The 23425-nt window shown below is 48.6% G+C and overlaps 1 protein-coding gene across 1 annotated transcript in view; it reads left to right on the plus strand.

The window, feature by feature from the left end:
• Window positions 1-21038: 21038 nt before the first annotated feature.
• RPSA (ribosomal protein SA) overlaps window positions 21039-23425 on the plus strand; it is a 35904-nt gene continuing 33517 nt past the window's right edge. The window contains exons 1-2 of the mRNA XM_069737187.1: window positions 21039-21131; window positions 21323-21486. Coding sequence (XP_069593288.1) covers window positions 21354-21486 — 133 coding nt within the window. The 5' untranslated portion in view covers window positions 21039-21131; window positions 21323-21353. The remainder of the gene's footprint in view (window positions 21132-21322; window positions 21487-23425) is intronic.

Here is a 23425-nt window from a genome sequence, read left to right on the forward strand (position 1 = left end):
GAGCTTGTTCTGTGTTAGTCTAACCATCAGGTCATTCCAGGTGCTCCTAACCACCAGGTCCATAACAGTACAGCTGGCCCAAAGTATTAATGCATCTCAATAGAGGGATAAGAGAAGTTCTGAGACCATTTTTTTTTCTCTGCAGTGTGTTTTGTCTTTCTTTTCCCCTTAACCTCTGGGTGGTTCAGGACACAGGTGTAGATATGGACATTCAAGGTCTGTCCTCTTCTGTGGATCATCTCACTGCAAGGGTACAAAACATTCAAGATTTTGTGGTTCAGAATCCGATGTTAGAGCCTAGAATCCCAATTCCTGATTTGTTTTCTGGGGATAGATCTAAGCTCCTGAATTTCAAAAATATTTGTAAACTGTTTCTTGCTTTGAAACCCCGCTCCTCTGGTGACCCCGTTCAACAAGTAAAAATCATTATTTCTTTGTTGCGTGGTGACCCTCAAGACTGGGCATTTTCCCTTGCACCAGGAGATCCTGCATTGCGTGATGTTGATGCGTTTTTTCTGGCGCTTGGATTGCTTTATGATGAACCAAATTCAGTGGATCAGGCAGAGAAAATCTTGCTGGCTTTGTGTCAGGGTCAGGATGAAGCGGAGGTATATTGTCAGAAGTTTAGAAAGTGGTCTGTGCTTACTCAGTGGAATGAGTGTGCCCTGGCAGCAATTTTCAGAAAGGGTCTTTCTGAAATCCTTAAGGATGTCATGGTGGGATTTCCCATGCCTGCTGGTCTGAATGAGTCTATGTCCTTGGCCATTCAGATCGATCGGCGCTTGCGGGAGCGCAAAGCTGTGCACCATTTGGCGGTATTCTCTGAGCATAGGCCTGAGCCTATGCAATGTGATAGGACTTTGACCAGAGCTGAATGGCAAGAACACAGACGTCGGAATGGGCTGTGTTTTTACTGTGGTGATTCCACTCATGCTATCTCCGAGTGTCCTAAGCGCACTAAGCGGTTCGCTAGGTCTGCCACTATTGGTACGGTACAGTCTAAATTTCTTTTGTCCGTTACTCTGATTTGCTCTTTGTCGTCCTATTCTGTTATGGTATTTGTGGATTCAGGCGCTGCCCTGAATTTGATGGACTTGGAGTTTGCCAGGCGCTGTGGTTGTTTCTTGGAGCCCTTGCAGTATCCTATTCCATTGAGAGGAATTGATGCTACGCCTTTGGCCAAGAAAAAGCCTCAGTATTGGACTCAATTGACCATGTGCATGGCTCCTGCACATCAGGAGGATATTCGCTTTTTGGTGTTGCATAATCTGCATGATGTGGTCGTTTTGGGGTTGCCATGGCTACAGGTCCATAATCCAGTATTGGATTGGAAATCTATGTCTGTGTCCAGCTGGGGTTGTCAAGGGGTACACGGTGATGTTCCATTGCTGTCAATTTCGCCTTCCACTCCTTCTGAAGTCCCTGAATTTTTGTCGGATTACCGGGATGTATTTGATGAGCCCAAATCCAGTGCCCTACCTTCTCATAGGGATTGCTATTGTGCTATTAATTTGATTCCTGGTAGTAAGTTTCCTAAGGGCCGACTGTTCAATTTATCTGTGCCAGAGCACGCCGCTATGCGGAGTTATATAAAGGAATCCTAGGAGAAAGGTCATATTCTCCCGTCGTCATCACCGTTGGGAGCAGGGTTCTTTTTTGTGGCCAAGAAGGATGGTTCTTTGAGACCTTGTATTGATTACCGCCTTCTTAATAAGATCACAGTCAAATTTCAGTACCCTTTGCCGCTGCTGTCTGTTTTGTTTGCTCGGATTAAGGGGGCTAGTTGGTTCACCAAGATAGATCTTCGAGGGGCGTATAATCTTGTGCGTATTAAACAGGGCGATGAATGGAAAACAGCATTTAATACGCCCGAGGGCCATTTTGAGTACCTGGTTATGCCATTCGGGCTTTCTAATGCTCCATCTGTATTTCAGTCCTTTATGCATGACATCTTCCGAGAGTACCTGGATAGATTCATGATTGTATATTTGGATGATATTTTGGTCTTTTCGGATGATTGGGAGTCTCATGTAAAGCAGGTCAGAATGGTGTTCCAGGTACTTCGTGCGAATTCCTTGTTTGTGAAGGGGTCAAAGTGTCTCTTTGGAGTTCAGAAGGTTTCATTTTTGGGTTTCATTTTTTCCCCTTCTACTATCGAGATGGACCCTGTTAAAGTTCAGGCCATTTATGATTGGACTCAGCCGACATCTGTGAAGAGCCTGCAGAAGTTCCTGGGCTTTGCTAATTTTTACCGTCGCTTCATCGCTAATTTTTCTAGTGTGGGTAAACCGTTGACTGATTTGACCAAGAAAGGTGCTGATGTGGTCAATTGGTCCTCTGCGGCTGTAGAGGCTTTTCAGGAGTTGAAGCGTCTTTTTTCTTCTGCCCCTGTGTTGTGCCAGCCAGATGTTTCGCTCCCGTTTCAGGTCGAGGTTGATGCTTCTGAGATTGGAGCAAGGGGCTGTTTTGTCACAAAGAAGTTCTGATGGCTCGGTGATGAAACCATGTGCCTTCTTTTCTAGAAAGTTCTCGCCTGCTGAGCGCAATTATGATGTTGGCAATCGAGAGTTGTTGGCCATGAAGTGGGCATTTGAGGAGTGGCGACATTGGCTTGAAGGAGCCAAGCATCGCGTGGGGGTTTTGACGGATCACAAGAATTTGACTTATCTCGAGTCTGCCAAACGGTTGAATCCTAGACAGTCTCGATGGTCGCTGTTTTTCTCCCGTTTTGATTTTGTGGTTTCGTACCTTCCGGGCTCTAAGAATGTGAAGGCTGATGCCCTGTCAAGGAGTTTTCTGCCTGACTCTCCAGGTTTTCCTGAGCCGGCGGGTATTCTCAAAGAGGGGGTAATTTTGTCTGCCATCTCCCCTGATTTGCGGCGGGTGCTGCAGAAGTTTCAGGCTGATAGACCTGACCGTCGTCCAGCGGAGAAACTGTTTGTCCCTGATAGATGGACTAGTAGAGTTATCTCTGAGGTTCATTGTTCGGTGTTGGCTGGTCATCCTGGAATCTTTGGTACCAGAGATTTGTTGGCTAGATCCTTTTGGTGGCCTTCTTTGTCACGGGATGTGCGTTCTTTTGTGCAGTTCTGTGGGACTTGTGCTCGGGCTAAGCCCTGCTGTTCTCGTGCAAGTGGGTTGCTTTTGCCCTTGCCGGTCCCGAAGAGGCCCTGGACGCATATTTCCATGGATTTTATTTCAGATCTCCCTGTCTCTCAAAGGATGTCGGTCATTTGGGTGGTTTGTGATCGCTTTTCTAAGATGGTCCATTTGGTACCCTTGTCTAAATTGCCTTCCTCCTCTGATTTAGTGCCATTGTTTTTCCAGCATGTGGATCGTTTGCATGGCATTCCGGAGAACATCGTCTCGGACAGAGGTTCCCAGTTTGTTTCGAGGTTTTGGCGGCCCTTTTGTGCTAAGACATTGATTTGTCTTTTTCTTCGGCTTTCCATCCTCAGACAAATGGCCAAACCGAATGAACTAATCAGACTTTGGAAACATATCTGAGATGCTTTGTTTCTGCTGATCAGGATGATTGGGTGTCCTTCTTGCCTTTGGCTGAGTTCGCCCTTAATAATCGGGCCAGCTCGGCTACTTTGGTTTTGCCGTTTTTCTGTAATTCTGGTTTTCATCCTCGTTTCTCTTCGGGGCAGGTTGAACCTTCGGACTGTCCTGGTGTGGATACTGTGGTGGACAGGTTGCAGCAGATTTGGGCTCATGTGGTGGACAATTTGACATTGTCCCAGGAGAAGGCTCAACATTTCGCTAACCGCCGGCGCTGTATTGGTCCCCGACTTCGTGTTGGGGATTTGGTTTGGTTGTCGTCTCGTTATGTTCCTATGAAGGTTTCCTCTCCTAAGTTTAAGCCTCGTTTCATTGGTCCATATAAGATTTCTGAAGTTCTCAATCCTGTGTCATTTCGTTTGGCCCTTCCAGCTTCTTTTGCCATCCATAATGTGTTCCATAGGTCGTTTTTGCGGAGATACGTGGCGCTTATGGTTCCCTCCGTTGATCCTCCTGCCCCGGTGTTGGTCGAGGGGGAGTTGGAGTATGTGGTGGAGAAGATTTTGGATTCTCGTATTTCGAGACGGAAACTCCAGTATCTGGTCAAATGGAAGGGTTATGGTCAGGAAGATAATTCCTGGGTTTTTGCCTCTGATGTTCATGCTTCCGATCTAGTTCGTGCCTTTCATTTGGCTCGTCCTAATCGGCCTGGGGGCTCTGGTGAGGGTTCGGTGACCCCTCCTCAAGAGGGGGGGTACTGTTGTGAATTCTGTTATCGATCTCCCTCCTGTGGTCATGAATGGTACTTCGGCGAGTTCTGTCCATGGACTCCCTCTGGTGGCTGTGAGTGGAGCTGCTGCTTCTGAGGTTCCTTCCACAGGTGACGTAGTTTATTCTTTGGCTGGCTGCTCTATTTAACTCCACTCAGATCGTTACTCCATGCCAGCTGTCAATGTTCTTGTACTGGTTCAGTTCGCTCTTGGATCTTTCGGGTGACCTGTCTACTCCAGCACAAGCTAAGTCCCTGCTAGTTTATTATTTATTCATTGTTTTCTTGTCCAGCTTGCTATCATGATTTTGCCTTGCTAGCTGGAAGCTCTGGGATGCAGAGTGGCACCTCCGCACCGTGAGTCGGTGCGGAGGTCTTTTTGCACACTCTGCGTGGTCTTTTGTAGTTTTTTGTGCTGACCGCAAAGATACCTTTCCTATCCTCAGTCTGATTAGTCTGGCCTCCCTTTGCTGAAACTTGTTTCATTCCTGTGTTTGTGACTTTCTTCTTAACTCGCAGTCAATATATGTGGGGGGCTGCCTTTTCCTTTGGGGAATTTCTCTGAGGCAAGGTAGGCTTTATTTTCTACCTCTAGGGCTAGTTAGCTCTTAGGCTGTGAAGAGGCGTCTAGGCCTGTTAGGTACGCTCCACGGCTATTTCTAGTGTGTGTGATAGGATTAGGGGTTGCGGTCAGCAGAGCTCCCACTTCCGAGCTTATTCTGTGTTAGTCTAACCATCAGGTCATTCCAGGTGCTCCTAACCACCAGGTCCATAACAGAAAACAGCTTAAAACCCATCCCTAAGCACTTTCGTCGACACCATAAATGTAATCCTAAAGATCTAAAGGTTTGGGGCATTGACAGGATTCGGGTAGGCATAAGAGGTGGTGATGCGAAACAGAAGTTGGCACAGAGAGAATGCTGTTGGATTACGGTATTAAATACAATCGCTCCTGCAGGCCTTAATGAGCAATTGAGTTTCAGTTCCTTTCTATAGAGACAGTTCCAGTTTTTATTATTTTTATATTGCTTGTTGCTGAATGTTTTTTTTTCTTTGTGTGTTTTTAACTTTTTTTCTTTGATTATTTGTATTTAGTCATCTCTATATATACCTGTGGCACTGTTGATGTGGTTCCCCTACCGAAAAGAGTATATGAGATCCATAATCAAATACAGGAATGGTTGACTGGTTCCTTCCTCGAATCATCCTCACATTTTACACTCGGCATCTTGAAGTCACAGCATTCGTGGAGTGATGAGAGAATGGATCCACGAACCAATTTTTTCACTTGATGAATATAAGTGTCACATGTTATTTTGTATATAACACTTTCCTGTTGGTAGGGACACTGACGTTATGCTGTAATCTGTGTCTTTATTCGTGTTCATGATAGTATGTTCACACCTATAGCGACTACATTGTATTCTTAACATTGTCACCTCCCCTCCCCCCTTTTTTTCCCATGGACATGTATTCCGTGGTTTTATAGAGATTGTGTTTAATAAGTTAACATTTTTCATTCAATATTGAGCACCTTCGCACTTCTGGGGTTTCCCCTTTTTTTATTCATTATATATGGGATCATTATTATTTTCTATTTTAAGACGGCATACTCCTTTTTGGATTTGGGCGTACTAGATATGTTACCGGATTTATCCATTGTGCGCATGTCCTCTGCCATCTCTAGTCCGGGGCATTGTGGGCAGCGCCAGTTAATGACGCGTGCGGTGCAGTGACGTCATCGCGACAAAGCTGTGAACTGCGGCGCCATGTTGGACGCCGTTCTCGATGCAACTCCTGGTCGGGTGGACGGGGTACATGCGCCGCAACAGGTGGGATCAATGTAACAATTGGGGGACCTATAAATATCAGCCGTAGACATCCAGCAGCGCCGCCCCCTGACGAAGCCGACACGAAACGCGTGTTGGGGCTACTGTGTGGATCGTTCTTGATGCCAGCACATGGGTAAGGCTACTTTCACACTAGCGTTGTACTCGGCCCGTCGCAGTGCGTCGGGCCGACGTACCGACGCTAGCAGTAAATGCACCGCACAATGGGGGCAGCAGATGAATTTTTCCAGCGCATACGCTGCCCCATTGTGAGGTGCGGGGAGGTGGGGGCGGAGTTCCGGCCGCGCATGCGCGGTCGGAAAAAGCGGACCGTCGGCAGCAAAAAACATTACATGTAACTTTTTTGCAGCCGACAGTCCGCAGCAACACGACGGAACCGTCGCACGACGGTTGCGACGTGTGGCAAAGCGTTGCTAATGTTAGTCAATGGAGAAAAAACGCATCCTGCAAGCAATTTTGCAGGATGCATTTTTTCACCTAAACGACGCATTGCGACGTATTCAAAATGACGCTAGTGTGAAAGTAGCCTAAGAACCCGGGGTGGGAATGATTATCTCTCCTTAGATTTTTGGAGCCTCTGTATGGGGCCAAATGACTTTTTTATACGGATTTAATATACCCCCGTGTTTCTGCCTACCCATATCTGCACTATGCTGTTGTGAATTCTGCTTTTGGGCTCCCTCCGGTGGTTGTAGGTGGTAATGCAGTTGTCCCGGGGCTGCAGTCCTGGACAGGTGTATCTGCTAATTGCAATTCTGACTGGCGTATTTAGGTTTGCAGGACTCATTAGTCCTTTCCAGTTGTCAATGTTTCTTGGGAAGTGTTGGATCTCTGTCTGGCTTCTCCTGCTTAGCTGCCAATTCAGCAAAGATAAGTGTCTGTTTCTTTTTCCATGGCACACAAGCTGTGTGCTTGTTTTTTTATTGTATTCCTGCTCTGAGTGTGTTAGTCTCTGGAGTTGCAGATATACGTTCCACGTCTTTAGTTAGATGGAGGAATTTTTTGTATAATCTGCTGTGGATATTTTTGGAAGGGTTTTAATACTGACCGCACAGAACTCTGTCCTATCCTTTCCTATTTTAGCTAGAGTGGCCTCTTGTGCTAAATCCTGTTTTTCTGCCTGTGTGTGTCTTTCCTCTCCTACTCACAGCCAATATTTGTGGGGGGCTGCCTATCCTTTGGGGTTCTGCTCTGAGGCAAGATAGTCTTCCTATTTCCATCTATAGGGGTATTTAGTCCTCCGGCTGTGACGAGGTGTCTAGGTTGTTAGGTACATCCCACGGCTACTTCTAGTGGCGGTGTTAAGATCAGGATTTGCGGTCAGTATAGTTACCACTTATTCCAGTGAAAGTTTTCATGCTGCTCCTAGGTCACCGGATCATAACACTATGCACTTTATTTGTTTACGGCATCAGGTGTAACCCACACTGTATTTCGGTCTGTGCTACCCGGTCTTTCTCTAACTGAATTAGTTGATATTTTCTGCATGAACTAATTTGTATATATTTATATGTTTTGTGAATTGTGACATAATAAACTTGTAACTTATTTAAATATGGACATATACTTCAGTGTTTTTTTCTATGGATCTAGTTGTTGGGAGTGTTCTACTTGTACTTTCTAGATAACTTCTCCCTTTAAGGCTCCCCCACCGGGCTGTGAGCATGTTGGAGAAAACCAGTTATTTATTTTCCATTTTGGGCTTTTGTTATTATATGGCTGGGCAATATACTATGTGGACATGTATATTCTAGAATACCCGATGTGTTAGAATCGGGCCACCATCTAGTGGCTTTATAAAACCAGAGAAGGGTGAACATAGAAACCAAGCAGGTGTGAAGAGGCACTTAAATGTTTGTCTGTACCAGGTGTGCTTCAAGTGCCTGTGCTTGGTTTGAACAGTCAGTTTGCGCTGACAGTCTGTTTAAGGCCTTTGGACATATTAGTTAGTTTTACATATATTGCATAGCTCAAGTCTGCATAGACTTCAGTCTGCATTGTGATTCCTATAAGTGTGTCCGAAAAGTGTGGATTACAGTAGAATTAAAACCTGAATTGAACCTGAAGCGAACTGAAGGTAACTGGCCAGTCACTGTAAACAATGTTTCTGTTTGTTTTCACTTTCACCCCTATAATCCTTCACTTTCTGCTACCTTCCCCAATCCCCACACCAAGTAAGGAACTGTTTATCGCTGCTTCAATCCTCCCCATCCACCTCACCTCCTCCTCAGAACTGTTCCTTAACATACAATCCTCTGTCTCCAAACACAGACAGCCACCTCATGCCCTCTCCTGCTCCCACCTGCTAACACTTTCTCTGCTCCTTCTCACTGCTGGTGATATCTCTCCAAATCCTGGTCTTCCTCACCATATTCCCACAGTCATTTCTACCTCCCATCCACGCTCTAATACAACCTTCCGTAGCCTCTCTAACCTTATACCCTTTCACCCAGCCCCCGCTTCCACAGTCCCTCTAACAGGAGCTCTGTGGAACGCTCGCTCTGTCTGCAACAAGCTTTCCTACATCCATGATCTTTTTGTTACTACCAAACTTTCCTTCCTCGCCATCACCGAAACCTGGCTCACCACTTCTGACACAGCCTCCCCTGCTGCACTCTCTTACGGTGGCTTCCACCTTTCTCACACACCCCGCCCCAGCAGCAAACATGGTGGAGGAGTTGGTTTTCTCCTGTCAGATAACTGCTCCTTCACCCCAATCCCACCCTCTGTTACCCTCCCTTCCTTTGAGGTGCACTCTGCGCATCTACTCCCCCTCCAACTGGCTGTCATTTACCACCCCCCAGGGCCAGCCACCACCTTCTTTGACCACTTCACCACCTGGCTTCTTCACTTCCTTTCCGCGGACATCCCTACTATCATCATGGCTGACTTCAACATCCCCATTTACACTTCCCTCTCAGCTGCCACTAAACTTCTACCTCTCACTTCCTCCTTCGGCCTCACTCAATGGTCTTCTACAGCCACCCACAAAGATGGCCACACACTTGACCTCATCTTCACCCGCCTCTGCTCTCTATCTAACCTCTCTAACTCACCTCTTCCACTCTCTGACCACAACCTTCTCACATTCTCATCTCTCTCCACTCCATGTCTACAATCCCCACCCCACAAACTTTCACACCCTCGCAGAAATCTTAAACATCTTGACCTACATTCATTCTCTGAATCTCTCCTCCCTCTCACAGACATAAGTTCCATACACAATGCGGCTGATGCTGCCGCTCTATATAACACCACAATAGCTGTAGCTTTGGAATCTGCTGCCCCCCTAACACATACCAAAGCTTGCAAAATCAACAAACAGCCTGACCAAAGAACTGAGGTGAGCTTCCAGGGTGTTATGATGCGGTGGTTTAGGAGCAACATGGAACGAGCTGAAGGAAGTGGTATCTGTACTGACCGCAGTCCCTAAGCTCAACAAAACACTAGAAGTAGCCGTGGGATGCTCCTAACTTTCCCTAGGCACCTCGTCACAGCCTAAGAGCTAACTACCCCTAAAGATAGAAGCAGGAAAACTATCTTGCCTCAGAGAAAATCCCCAAAGGATAGATTAGCCCCCCACAAATAATGACTGTGAGTGGAGAGGGAAAAGACATACACAGAATGAAACCAGAATGAGCACAGGCCAGTCTAGCTAGATAGATAGGACAGGATGGAATACTGTGCGGTCAGTATAAAACACTACAAAAATCCACGCAGAGTTTACAAAAAACTCCACACCTGACTAAAGGTGTGGAGGGTAAATCTGCTTCCCAGAGCTTCCAGCAAGACAGAAATAATTCATACTGATAAGCTGGACAAACATAGAAAACACAGAACGGATAAAGGCCCCTTCACATTTAGCGACGCTGCAGCGATACCGACAACGATCCGGATCGCTGCAGCGTCGCTGTTTGGTCGCTGGAGAGCTGTCACACAGACCGCTCTCCAGCGACCAACGATGCCGGTAACCAGGGTAAACATCGGGTAACTAAGCGCAGGGCCGCGCTTAGTAACCCGATGTTTACCCTGGTTACCATGCTAAAAGTAAAAAAAACCAAACAGTACATACTTACCTACCGCTGTCTGTCCTCCAGCGCTGCGCTCTGCTTCTCTGCTCTCCTCCTGTACTGTCTGGGAGCCGGAAAGCAGAGCGGTGACGTCACCGCTCTGCTTTCCGGCTCACAGCCAGTACAGGAGGAGAGCAGAGCGCAGCGCTGGAGGACAGACAGCTGTAGGTAAGTATGTAGTGTTTGTTTTTTTTTACTTTTAGCATGGTAACCAGGGTAAACATCGGGTTACTAAGCGCGGCCCTGCGCTTAGTTACCCGATGTTTACCCTGGTTACCAGTGAAGACATCGCTGGATCGGTGTCACACACGCCGATCCAGCGATGTCTCCAGGGAGTCCAGCGACGAAATAAAGTTCTGGACTTTATTCAGCGACCAACGATCTCCCAGCAGGGGCCTGATCGTTGGTCGCTGTCACACATAACGATTTCATTAACGATATCGTTGCTACGTCACAAGTAGCAACGATATCGTTAACAATATCGTTATGTGTGAAGGTACCTTAAGTCCACAATCTGTGGACAGAAAAGAGCAAGCAAGAACTTAGCTTTGCTGAACTGGTCAGGATAACAGGGAAATTCAAAGAGATGTGAATCCAACCAGAAACCATTTACAAGTGGCAAGGGCTGAAGGAAAAGCCAGTCAAAAATAGCCGAGCAGAAAAGACGATCAGTGGAAGCAGCTGATGACAGCTAAATCCAAGGAGCAGCCATACCACTTGAAACCACCAGAGGGAGCCCAAGAGCAGAACTCACAAAAGTGCCACTTACAACCACCGGAGGGAGCCCAAGAGCGGAATTCACAACACCAGGGCTGCTGAGCGCAGATGGAAAAGATCCCACTCCAACGAGCACTTCATCGCATTCAAACAGTCCCTCACTACTTTCAAGACCACACTCGCCACAGCTAAACAAACCTACTTCTCATCTCTCATATCCTGTCTCACAACCCTAAACAAGTATTCAACACCTTCAATTCTCTTCTCCGTCCCCCAGCACCTCCTCCCTCCCCACTTATCTCAGCTGAAGACTTTGCCTAATTTTTCAAGCAGAAGATTGATAACATCAGAGACAGTTTTGGTCAACAACTCCCAGAGCCCTTCCTCCCGACTTCCCAGCCCTCCACCTCCAAAACCAACTTCTCCACCATTACAGAAGATCGACTCTCCACTCTACTCTCAAGATCGCATCTCACCACCTGTGCACTTGACCCGATCCCTTCCCACTTCATCCCAAGCCTCACCAGTCTTCATCCCAACCCTAACCCATTTCTTCAACCTATCACTAACAACTGTTTTCCCCTCAAGCTTTAAACATGCCTCCATCACACCTATCCTCAAAAAGCCCTCTCTTGACCCATCCTCTGTATCTAGCTATCGCCCTATATCACTTCTCCCCTATGCCTCCAAACTACTGGAACAACACGTCTAACCTTGAACTGTCCTCCCATCTCTATTCTTGCTCCCTCTTTGACCGCTTACAATCTGGCTTCCGGTCACACCATTCCACTGAAACTGCCGTAACTAAGGTCACCAATGACCTCTTAACCGCCAAGAGCAAGCGACACTACTCTGTCCTCCTCCTCCTTGACCTGACGGCTGCCTTTGATACAGTTGACCATTCCCTATTATTACAGACCCTCTCATCCCTTGGCATCACAGACTTGGCCCTATCCTGGATCTCATCATACCTAACAGACCGGACATTCAGCGTCTCCCACTCACACACCACCTCCTCACCTTGCCCCCTATCTGTCGGAGTCCCACAAGGTTCAGTCCTTGGGCCCCTGCTCTTCTCCATTTACACCTTTGGCCTGGGACAGCTCATAGAATCTCATGGCTTTCAGTATCATCTCTATGCTGATGACACACAGATCTACATCTCTGGACGAGATATCACCTCCCTACTAACCAGAATCCCTCAATGTCTGTCCACTATTTCATCCTTCTTCTCCACTAGATTTCTGAAACTTAACATGGACAAAACAGAATTCATCATCTTTCCCCCATCTTACGCGACCCCCCAACGAACCTATCCATTACAGTGCATGGCTGCCCACTCTCCCCAGTCCCACAAGCTCGCTGCCTGTAATAATTATACTACGGAATCTGATAGCATGAGATAAAGCCTGAGAGCAAAGTTGCAACAAAAGATTTATTTACTCAAAAACAGAAATGTAAACAGAACTAACAGATATTTCTGCAATTGTAACGAGGTCCTCAGCTCTATATAGAGAATCACAGCAAACAGAATAGCGAACAATACATGGTACAGATATTCCTGCAATAGTAACGAGGTCGGGGCGCGACCGCTAATGTGAACCAGTCCAGCAAGGAAATAATGTGGAAGCAAACAAGACACTTGAACGAGGAAGTCCAATAAAGTTATAGTGCAAATGCACACAGTACTTAAATGATGAAGTCCAGCAAAACTTGCTCACACGTGTGCACAGTACTTGTTAGTAGGAGTCCAATTGTTCACAGATGGTGCGTCATGTGAATGACGTCCTGGAAGAGAGGACGAGGGAAGTGGGAGAGCGCTATCTAAGCGTAGTAGATGAGTATATCTTTCTTGGAGAGAAAAACACAGCTTGAGTCTTGCTCACCTGGTGTGGTTGTGCAAAGAGGCACAACACTGGGAAAAGTTTTGTATACAAAGGAAATCCTTCCACTGGTGTGCTGCACGTCGCAGCAGTTCCAGAGACGAGAGGTAGCTGAATGGGGTGAAGCAGACCACCGAGTAGAGAGCAGTAGAAGCAGGGAGTTAGCCAGCAAACAGGCTGATGCTCAGGAGCCAGCAACACAAAAAACTCAAGCACAGGTGAATAGAAGACCCGGACTTAAATAGTCAGGACAGACAGGAAGTTCCATGACAGGGCGAGATCCAAGACTCCATCTTGGATCAGGCCGAACAGACACCAGGAAAGTCCGGAATCCTTACACTGCCTTGGGGTAATCCTTGACGCTGATCTCGCCTTCAAACCACATATCCAAGCCCTTTCCACTTCCTGCCGACTTCAACTCAAAAATATTTCACAAATCCGTACATTCCTCAACCAAGAATCTGCAAAAACCCTAGTCCATGGCCTCATCATCTCTCGCCTTGACTACTGTAGCCTCCCCTCTAACACTCTCGCACCCCTTCAATCTATTCTAAACTCTGCTGCCCGACTAATCCACCTGTCCCCCGGCCTCTCCCCTCTGTCAATCCCTTCACTGGCTCCCCATTGCCCAGGGACTCCACTACAAAACCCTAACCATGACGTACAAAGCCATCCACAACCTGTCTCCTCCATACATCTGTGACCTCGTTTCCCGGTACTTACCTACACGCAACCTCCGATCCTCACAAGATCTCCTTCTCTACTCCCCTCTTATCTCCTCTTCCCACAATCGTATGCAAGATTTCTCTCGCGTATCACCCCTACTCTGGAACCCTCTACCACAACACATCCGACTCTCGCCTACCATCGAAACCTTCAAAAAGAACCTGAAGTCCCACCTCTTCCGACAAGCCTATAACCTGCAGTAACCACCGATCGACCACACTGCTGCATGACAAGCTCTATCCTCACCTACTGTATTCTCACCCATCCCTTGTAGATTGTGAGCCTTCGCGGGCAGGGTCCCCTCTCCTCCTGTTCCAGTTACGACTAGTATTGTTTAACCCCTTAGCGACCGCCGATACGCCTTTTAACGGCGGCCGCTAAGGGTACTTAAACCACAGCCCCGTTAATTAACGGCGCTGTGGAAAAAGTGAATAGCGCCCCCCAGAGTCGGATTTTCTCCGGGGTCTCGGCTGCCGGGGGTAGCCGAGACCCCAGAGAACATGATTCGGGGGGGGTTTTACCCACCCCGCATTTGCGATCGCCGGTAATTAACAGTTTACCGGCGATTGCAAAAAAAACCCAAAACGCGATCTCTTTTTAATTTCTCTGTCCTCCGATGTGATCGCACATCGGAGGACAGAGAAAAGGGGTCCCAGATAGCCCCCCGATACTCACCTATCTCCCCCGGTGCTCCTCGTGGCTCCCGGTGGGCGCCGCCATCTTCAAAATGGCGGGCGCATGCGCAGTGCGCCCACCGGCCGGCACTGGGGAAATCTTTGGGGTCTCGGCTGCAGGGGGTAGCCGAGACCCCAAAGAACATGATCGGGGTCGGTTTTACCGACCCCTGTTTTGCGATCGCCGGTAATTAACTGTTTACCGGCGACCGCAAAAAAAAAAAAAGAAAAAGTAAAGTGTAATTCTCTGTCCTCTGATGTGATCGCACATCAGAGGACAGAGAAATAGGGGGATTCGGGGACCCTAGCATACTCACCTGTGTCCCTGGGTCCTCCTGCTGCTCCTCCTGGCTGCCGGGGTAAAGAAAATGGCGGGCGCATGCGCAGTGCGCCCGCCATCTGTCTCCATCTGCTGGCCGGCAGGAGAACAGCAGTTGGGGCTAAAATTAGGGTTAGGGCTAGGGTTAGGGCTAAATTTAGGATTAGGGTTGGGGCTAAATTTAGGGTTAGGCTTCTTTCACACTTACATCGGTACGGGGCCGTCGCAATGCGTCGGCCCGACATACCGACGCACGTTGTGAAAATTGTGCACAACGTGGGCAGCGGATGTAGTTTTTCAACGCATCCGCTGCCCAATCTATGTCCTGGGGAGGAGGGGGCGGAGTTACGGCCACACATGCGCGGTCAGAAATGGCGGATGCGACGTACAAAAAAAGTTTCATTGGACTTTTTTTGTGCCGACGGTCCGCCAAAACACAACTGATCCAGTGCACGACGGACGCGACGTGTGGCCATCTGTCACGATCCGTCGGCAATACAAGTCTATGGGCAAAAAACGCATCCTGCGGGCACATTTGCAGGATCCGTTTCTTGTCCAAAACTACGGATTGCGCCGGATGCCAAACGACGCAAGTGTGAAAGTAGCCTTAGGGCTAGGGTTAGGGTTGGGGCTAAAGTTAGGGCTAGGGTTGGGGCTAAAGTTAGGGTTAGAGTTGGGATTAGGGTTTGGATTAGGGTTGGTATTAGGGTTAGGGTTGGCATTAGGGTTACGCTTGGGATTAGGGTTAGGTTTGGGATTAGGGTTAAGGTTAGGGTTATGATTAGGGGTGTATTGGGATTAGGGTTAGGTTTGAGGTTAGGGTTGAGATTAGGATTAGGGGTGTGTTGGATTTAGGGTTTTGATTAGGGTTATGGTTAGGGTTGACATTAGGGTTGTTTTGGGGTAAGGGTTGTGATTATGGTTAGTGATTAGGATTATGGATCAGGTTGGGATTAGGGTTAGGGGTGTGTTGGAGTTGGGTTGGAGCTAGAATTGGGGGGTTTCCACTGTTTAGGTACATCAGGGGGTCTCCAAACACGACAGCCAATTTTGCGCTCAAAAAGTCAAATGGTGCTCCCTCCCTTCTGAGCTCTGCCGTGCGCCCAAACAGTGGGTTACCCCCACATATGGGGCATCAGCGTACTCGGGATAAATTGGACAACAACTTCTGGGGTCCAATTTCTCTTGTTACCCTTGTGAAAATAAAAACTTGGCTACAAAATCTTTTTTGTGGAATTTTTTTTTTTTTTATGACTCTGCATTCTAAACTTCTGTGAAGCACTTGGGCATTCAAAGTTCTCACCACACATCTATATAAGTTCCTTGGGGGGGGGGGGGTCTAGTTTCCAGAACGGGGTCACTTGTGGGGGGTTACTACTGTTTAGGTACATCAGGGGCTCTGCAAACGCAACATAACGACCACAGACCATTCTATCAAAGTCTGCATTCCAAAACGGCGCTCCTTCCCTTCCAAGCTCTGCCGTGCACCCAAATAGTGGTTTACCCCCACATATGGCGCATCAGCGTACTCGGGATAAATTGGACAACAACTATTGCAGTCCAGTTTCTCCTGTTACCCTTGTGAAAATAAAAACTTGGGGGCTACAATATTTTTTTTGTGGAAAAAAAAATATTTTTTATTTTCATGACTCTGCATTCCAAACTTCTGTGAAGCACTTGGGCATTCAAAGTTCTCACCACACATCTAGATAAGTTCCTTGGGGGGTCTAGTTTCCAAAATGGGGTCACTTGTGGAGGGTTTCTACTGGTTAGGTTCATCAGGGGCTCTGCAAACGCAACATAATGCTCGCACACCATTCTATCAAAGTCTGCATTCCAAAACGGCGCTCCTTCCTTCCGAGCTCTGCCGTGCGCCTAAACAGTGGTTTACCCCCACATATGGGGTACCAGCACACTCAGGACAAATTGGACAACAACTTTTGGGGTCCAATTTTTCTTGTTATCCTTGTGAAAATAAAAACTTGGGGGCTAAAATATCTTTTTTGTGGAAAAAAAAATATTTTTTATTTTCACGACTCTGCATTATAAACTTCTGTGAAGCACTTGGGCATTCAAAGTTCTCACTACACATCTAGATAAGTTCCATGGGGGGTCTAGTTTCCAAAATGGGGTCACTTGTCAGGGATTTCTACTGTTTAGGCACATCAGGGGCTCTCCAAACGCGACATGGCGTCCGATCTGAATTCCAGCCAATTCTACATTGAAAAAGTAAAACGGCACTCTTTCTCTTCCAAGTTCTGCGGTGCGCCCAAACAGTGGTTTACCCCCACATATTGGGTATCGACGTACTCAGGAGAAATTGCACAACAACTTTAGTGGTCTAATTTCTCCTGTTACCCTTGTGAAAATAAAAAATTGTGGGCAAAAAGATATTTGTAGAAAAAAATGCAATTTTTTTTTTCATGGCTCTACGTTATAAACTTCTGTGAAGCACATGGGGGTTCAAAGTGCTCACCACACATCTAGATAAGTTCCTTAAGGGGTCTAGTTTCCAAAATGGTGTCACTTGTGGGGGGTTTCCACTGTTTAGGCACATCAGGGGCTCTCCAAACGCGACATGGCGTCCAATCTCAATTCCAGCCAATTCTACATTGAAAAAGTAAAACGGCACTCCTTCTCTTCCAAGCTCTGCGGTGCACCCAAACAGTGGTTTACCCTCACATATGGGGTATCAACGTATTCAGGAGAAATCGCACAACAACTTTTGTGGTCTAATTTCTCCTGTTACCCTTGTGAAAATAAGAATTTTTGGGCGAAAAGATCATTTTTGTGTAAACAAAAGCGATTTTTTATTTTCACGGCTCTACGTTATAAACTTCTGTGAAGCACTTGGGGGTTCAAAGTGCTCACCACACATCTAGATAAGTTCCTTAAGGGGTCTAGTTTCCAAAATGGTGTCACTTGTGGGGAGTTTCCACTGTTTAGGCACATCAGGGGCTCTCTAAACGTGACATGGCGTCCGATCTCAATTCTAGCCAATTCTGCATTGAAAAAGTCAAACGGTGCTCCTTCACTTCTAAGTTCTGCGGTGCGTCCAAAAAGTGGTTTACCCCCACATATGGGGTATTGGCGTATTCAGGAGAAATTGCATAACAAAATTTATGGTTACATTTCTGTTTTTACACATGTGAAAATAAAAAAAATGGTTCTGAATTAAGATGTTTGCAAAAAAAAAGGTCAAATGTTCATTTTTTCCTTCCACATTGTTTCAGTTCCTGTGAAGCACGTAAAGGGTTAATAAACTTCTTGAATGTGGTTTTGAGAACCTTGAGGGGTGTAGTTTTTAGAATGGTGTCACACTTCGTTATTTTCTATCATATAGATTTTGTTTCCAAAATTGTGCTGATGTAAAGTAGACATGTGGGAAATGTTATTTATTAACTATTTTTCGTGACCTATCTCTCTGATTTAAGGGCATAAAAATACAAAGTTTGAAAATTGCAAAATTTTAAAAATTTTTACCATATTTCCGTTTTTTTCATAAATAATCGCAAGTAATATCGAAGAAATGTTACCACTGACATGAAGTACAATATGTCACGAAAAAACAATCTCAGAATCAGCGGGATCCGTTGAAGCGTTCCAGAGTTATAACCTCATAAAGTGACAGTGGTCAGAATTGTAAAAATTGGCTCGGTCATTAGGTACCAAATTGGCTCTGTCACTAAGGGGTTAAGATTATTGTACTTGTTTTTATTATGTATATCCCTCCTCACATGTAAAGCGCCATGGAATAAATGACGCTATAACAATAAATAATAATAGAAAGGTGTTAGCTCTATAGCTGTTTAGGCAACAGCTCTCCTATCACACAAGAGCAGGATTGCCTGTTTGTAACAGCTGCAAAACATGCAGTCGTATGGACTCGAATATATTATCCGAGCACGCCCAAGATACTAGGACAACAGTGGAGTTGTTCCTGAAAGGACTCCGCTCCAGCAGCTCTGGTATCCTCAGTACTGAGAAGTCTACAGTGGAGTTGTTCCTGTGAGGACTCCGCTCCAGCAGCTCTGGTCACCTCAGTACTGAGCAGACTACAGTGGGTTGTTCCTGTGAGGACCCCGCTCCATTAGCTCCGGTCACCTCAGAACTGAGCTGTCTACAGTGGGGTTGTTCCTGTGAGGACCCCGCTCCATTAGCTCCGGTCACCTCAATACTGAGCCGTCTACAGTGGGGTTGTTCCTGTGAGGACCCCGCTCCAGCAGCTCCGGTCACCTCAGTACTGAGCCGTCTACAGTGGGGTTGTTCCTGTGAGGACCCCGCTCCAGTAGCTCCGGTCACCTCAGTACTGAGCCATCTACAGTGGGGTTGTTCCTGTGAGGACCCCGCTCCAGTAGCTCTGGTATCCTCAGTACTGAGCCGTCTACAGTGGGGTTGTTCCTGTGAGGACCTCGCTCCAGTAGCTCTGGTAAGCTCAGTACTGAGACGTCTACAGTGGAGTTGTTCCTTTGAGGACCCTGCTCCAGTAGCTCCGGTCACCTCAGTACTGAGCCGTCTACAGTGGAGTTGTTCCTGTGAGGACTCTGCTCCAGCAGCTCTGGTAAGCTCAGTACTGAGCCGTCTACAGTGGAGTTGTTCCTGTGAGGACTCCGCTCCAGCAGCTCTGGTCACCTCAGTACTGAGCCGTCTACAGTGGGGTTGTTCGTGTGAGGACCCCGCTCCATTAGCTCCGGTCACCTCAGTACTGAGCCGTCTACAGTGGGGTTGTTCCTGTGAGGACCCCGCTCCAGCAGCTCCGGTCACCTCAATACTGAGCCATCTACAGTGGGGTTGTTCCTGTGAGGACCCCGCTCCAGTAGCTCTGGTAAGCTCAGTACTGAGCCGTCTACAGTGGAGTTGTTCCTGTGAGGACCCCGCTCCAGCAGCTCTGGTCACCTCAGTACTGAGCCGTCTACAGTGGGGTTGTTCCTGTGAGGACTCCACACCAGTAGCTCAGGTCACCTCAGTACTGAGCCGTCTACAGTGGGGTTGTTCCTGTGAGGACCCCGCTCCAGTAGCTCCGGTCACCTCAGTACTGAGCCGTCTACAGTGGGGTTGTTCCTGTGAGGACCCCGCTCTAGCAGCTCCGGTCACCTCAGTACTCAGCCGTCTACAGTGGGGTTGTTCCTGTGAGGACCCCGCTCGAGCAGCTCCGGTCACCTCAGTACTGAGCCGTCTACAGTGGGGTTGTTCCTGTGAGGACCCCGCTCCAGCAGCTCTGGTCACCTCAGTACTGAGCCGTCTACAGTGGAGTTGTTCCTGTGAGGACCCCGCTCCAGCAGCTCCGGTCACCTCAGTACTGAGCCGTCTACAGTGGAGTTGTTCCTGTGAGGACCCCGCTCCAGCAGCTCCGGTCACCTCAGTACTCAGCCGTCTACAGTGGGGTTGTTCCTGTGAGGACCCCGCTCCAGCAGCTCTGGTATCCTCAGTACTGAGCCGTCTACAGTGGGGTTGTTCCTGTGAGGACCCCGCTCCAGCAGCTCTGGTATCCTCAGTACTGAGCCGTCTACAGTGGAGTTGTTCCTGTGAGGACCCCGCTCCAGCAGCTCCGGTCACCTCAGTACTGAGCCGTCTACAGTGGAGTTGTTCCTGTGAGGACCCCGCTCCAGCAGCTCCGGTCACCTCAGTACTCAGCCGTCTACAGTGGGGTTGTTCCTGTGAGGACCCCGCTCCAGCAGCTCTGGTATCCTCAGTACTGAGCCGTCTACAGTGGGGTTGTTCCTGTGAGGACCCCGCTCCAGCAGCTCCGGTCACCTCAGTACTGAGCCGTCTACAGTGGAGTTGTTCCTGTGAGGACCCCGCTCCAGCAGCTCCGGTCACCTCAGTACTGAGCCGTCTACAGTGGAATTGTTCCTGTGAGGACCCCGCTCCAGTAGCTCCGGTCACCTCAGTACTGAGCCGTCTACAGTGGAGTTGTTCCTGTGAGGACTCCGCTCCAGCAGCTCCGGTCACCTCAGTACTGAGCCGTCTACAGTGGGGTTGTTCCTGTGAGGACCCCGCTCCAGCAGCTCTGGTATCCTCAGTACTGAGCAGTCTACAGTGGGGTTGTTCCTGTGAGGACCCCGCTCCAGCAGCTCCGGTCACCTCAGTACTGAGCCGTCTACAGTGGGGTAGTTCCTGTGAGGACCCCGCTCCGGTCACCTCAGTACTGAGCCGTCTACAGTGGGGTAGTTCCTGTGAGGACCCCGCTCCGGTCACCTCAGTACTGAGCAGTCTACAGTGAGATCCTCCCTGCAGACACTCCATTCTAGTCACCTCACTAGTCAGCTGTGTAGAGTGGAGCTGCTGGAAGGAGACCCTCACAGGAGCCGCTCCAATCCACGTCGACGATGCTTCCTGGTATCGGGTCTGCACTGACTGGAGGAGGCTCCGCCCCATAAATCCCCCTCACAGGAGCAACTCCATTCTAGACGCTACCCAACGATTACGTCTTCCAAAAAACGTGGTATGTATGGCCGCCAAACAAGCGCAGCGCTTATTGGCTGGTTGTGGATTTACTTGTACACAAAACTCTGCGTGATTGGCTAGTAAATTGACTATATATACACGCTTCTCGCGCGCGTCCGGTCTTTTCCGCTTCCTGCTCTTATCTGGAGACTTCCATACGGCGTTGATTCCAGTGAGTGGTTAGCAATAGTGCGATTCTGGCTGAAAGCTGCTTTGTTCTATGAGTAATCGGTGGTGCGACGCTCCTGTATGATGGCTCATGGCTTACTCCGCACACTGTAGATTTATACATAATGGTTTCTTATTAAAAGCTGCCATGCTGAGGGAAAGTTGACGTCATCTAACCTCTCCTTTTGCCCTCAGATCCCCATCGTAGCTTTCACGGGGTGTAACAATGTCCGGAGGTCTTGATGTCCTGCAAATGAAGGAGGAAGATGTCCTCAAGTACCTGGCGGCTGGGACCCACCTGGGAGGCACTAATCTCGATTTTCAAATGGAGCAGTATGTCTACAAGAGAAAGAGTGATGGTCAGTGGAATAATGTGTAATTAGAGGCCATACAGCCCCAATATGAAAGAGTACGGTGGCTATTCTTCGAAATGTAGATTTCCCCCTGCCTGGTGTGTGAGGGCTGCAGAGGTGGTGGTAGTGTGTGAGGGCTGCAGAGGTGGTGGTAGTGTGTGAGGGCTGCAGAGGTGGTGGTAGTGTGTGAGGGCTGCAGAGGTGGTCGTAGTGTGTGAGGGCTGCAGAGGTGGTGGTAGTGTGTGAGGGCTGCAGAGGTGGTGGTAGTGTGTGAGGGCTGCAGAGGTGGTCGTAGTGTGTGAGGGCTGCAAAGGTGGTCGTAGTGTGTGAACTCCTGGTTTCCCCTGCCTGGTGTGTGAGGTCTGCAAAGGTGTTCGTAGTGTGAGGGCTGCAGAGGTGGTTGTAGTGTGTGAAGTCCAGGCTTGTTGGTTTCTGGTTTCCCCTGCCTGGTGTGTGAGGGCTGCAGAGGTGGCTCTAGTGTGTGAACTCCATGGCTTTTTTCTGGTTCCCCTGCCTGGTGTGTGATCCATGTCTTGTTGGTTTCTGTTCCCCCTGCCTGGTGTGTGAGGGCTGCAGAGGTGGTCGTAGTGTGTGAAGTCCAGGCTTGTTGGTTTCTGTTCCCCCTGCCTGGTGTGTGAGGGCTGCAGAGGTGGCTCTAGTGTGTGAACTCCATGGCTTTTTTCTGGTTCCCCTGCCTGGTGTGTGATCCATGTCTTGTTGGTTTCTGTTCCCCCTGCCTGGTGTGTGAGGGCTGCAGAGGTGGTCGTAGTGTGTGAACTCCATGGCTTGTTGGTTTCTGCTTCCCCCTGATGTAGTGAGGGCCGCAGAGGTGGCCGTAGTGTGGGTACTCCATGTCTTGTTGGTTTCTGGTTCCCCCTGCCTGGTGAGGGCTGCAGAGGTGGCCATAGTGTGGGAACTCCATGTCTTGTTGGTTTCTGGGTTCCCTCTGCCTGGTGTGTGAGGGCTGCAGAGGTGGCCTCCTTTTGTATCTAGTACAGCTGCATTATACAGTCTGCCATTTTACAAAATGGTTGTCCAAAGTGTGGCTTCCTTTTCGTCTTTGACCCATGTTAGCAACTGAAAATTGGCTTGTGTAAGGCTGGTTTCACACTTGCGTAGGGCAGAGCTGCGGAGGGCTGCGTAGTTCCTCCATTAAGCCCCACCCACTGCCGCACCTCTTCCGTTCTGCTCCGCCTTTATCTGGCATGCGTCCTGCATACCTATCTGTAACATTGGGTACGCAGGCCATGCGGATGGATGCGTCCGCATGCGTCTTTTTGACCCTGCATCGAACGCAACATATTGCTATTTTTGCGGTCGGCGCAGCGGCAAAATGACGTATGCGGAGGCTTCCGCATGGCCTGTATACTCAAAGTTAGGCTACTTTCACACTAGCGTTGGCCCGTCGCAGTGCGTCGGGCCGACGTACCGGCGCATCCTGTGTCAACGCAGCACAACGGGGGCAGCGGATGCATTATTACAACGCATCCGCTGCCCCATTGTGAGTTGCGGGGAGGAGGGGGCGGAGTTCCGGCAGCGCATGCGCGGTCGGAAATGGCGGACACAACGCACCAAAAAACGTTACAAGCAACGTTTTTTGGTGCCGGCGGTCCGCCACAACACGACGCAACTGTCGCACGACGGTTGCGACGTGTGGCAATGCGTCGCTAATACAAGCCTATGAAGAAAAAACGCATCCTGCAAACAACTTTGCAGGATACGTTTTTTCTGCAAAACGACGCATTGCGACGTGCGTCGTACGACGCTAGTGTGAAAGTAGCCTTAGATAGGTACACAGCATGCATGCTGATGTAGGCGGAGCTGAATGGAAGAGTTGTTGCAGTGGGCGGGGCTTAACGGAGGAAGTACGCAGCCCTCCGCAGCTCTGCCCTACGTAAGTGTGAAACCAGCCTAAGTAAGGTGTGCATAAACATCAGGTTGTAGA

This window comes from Ranitomeya imitator, chromosome 8 (assembly GCF_032444005.1).
Source record: "Ranitomeya imitator isolate aRanImi1 chromosome 8, aRanImi1.pri, whole genome shotgun sequence".
In the NCBI taxonomy this organism is placed as follows: Eukaryota; Metazoa; Chordata; class Amphibia; order Anura; family Dendrobatidae; genus Ranitomeya; species Ranitomeya imitator.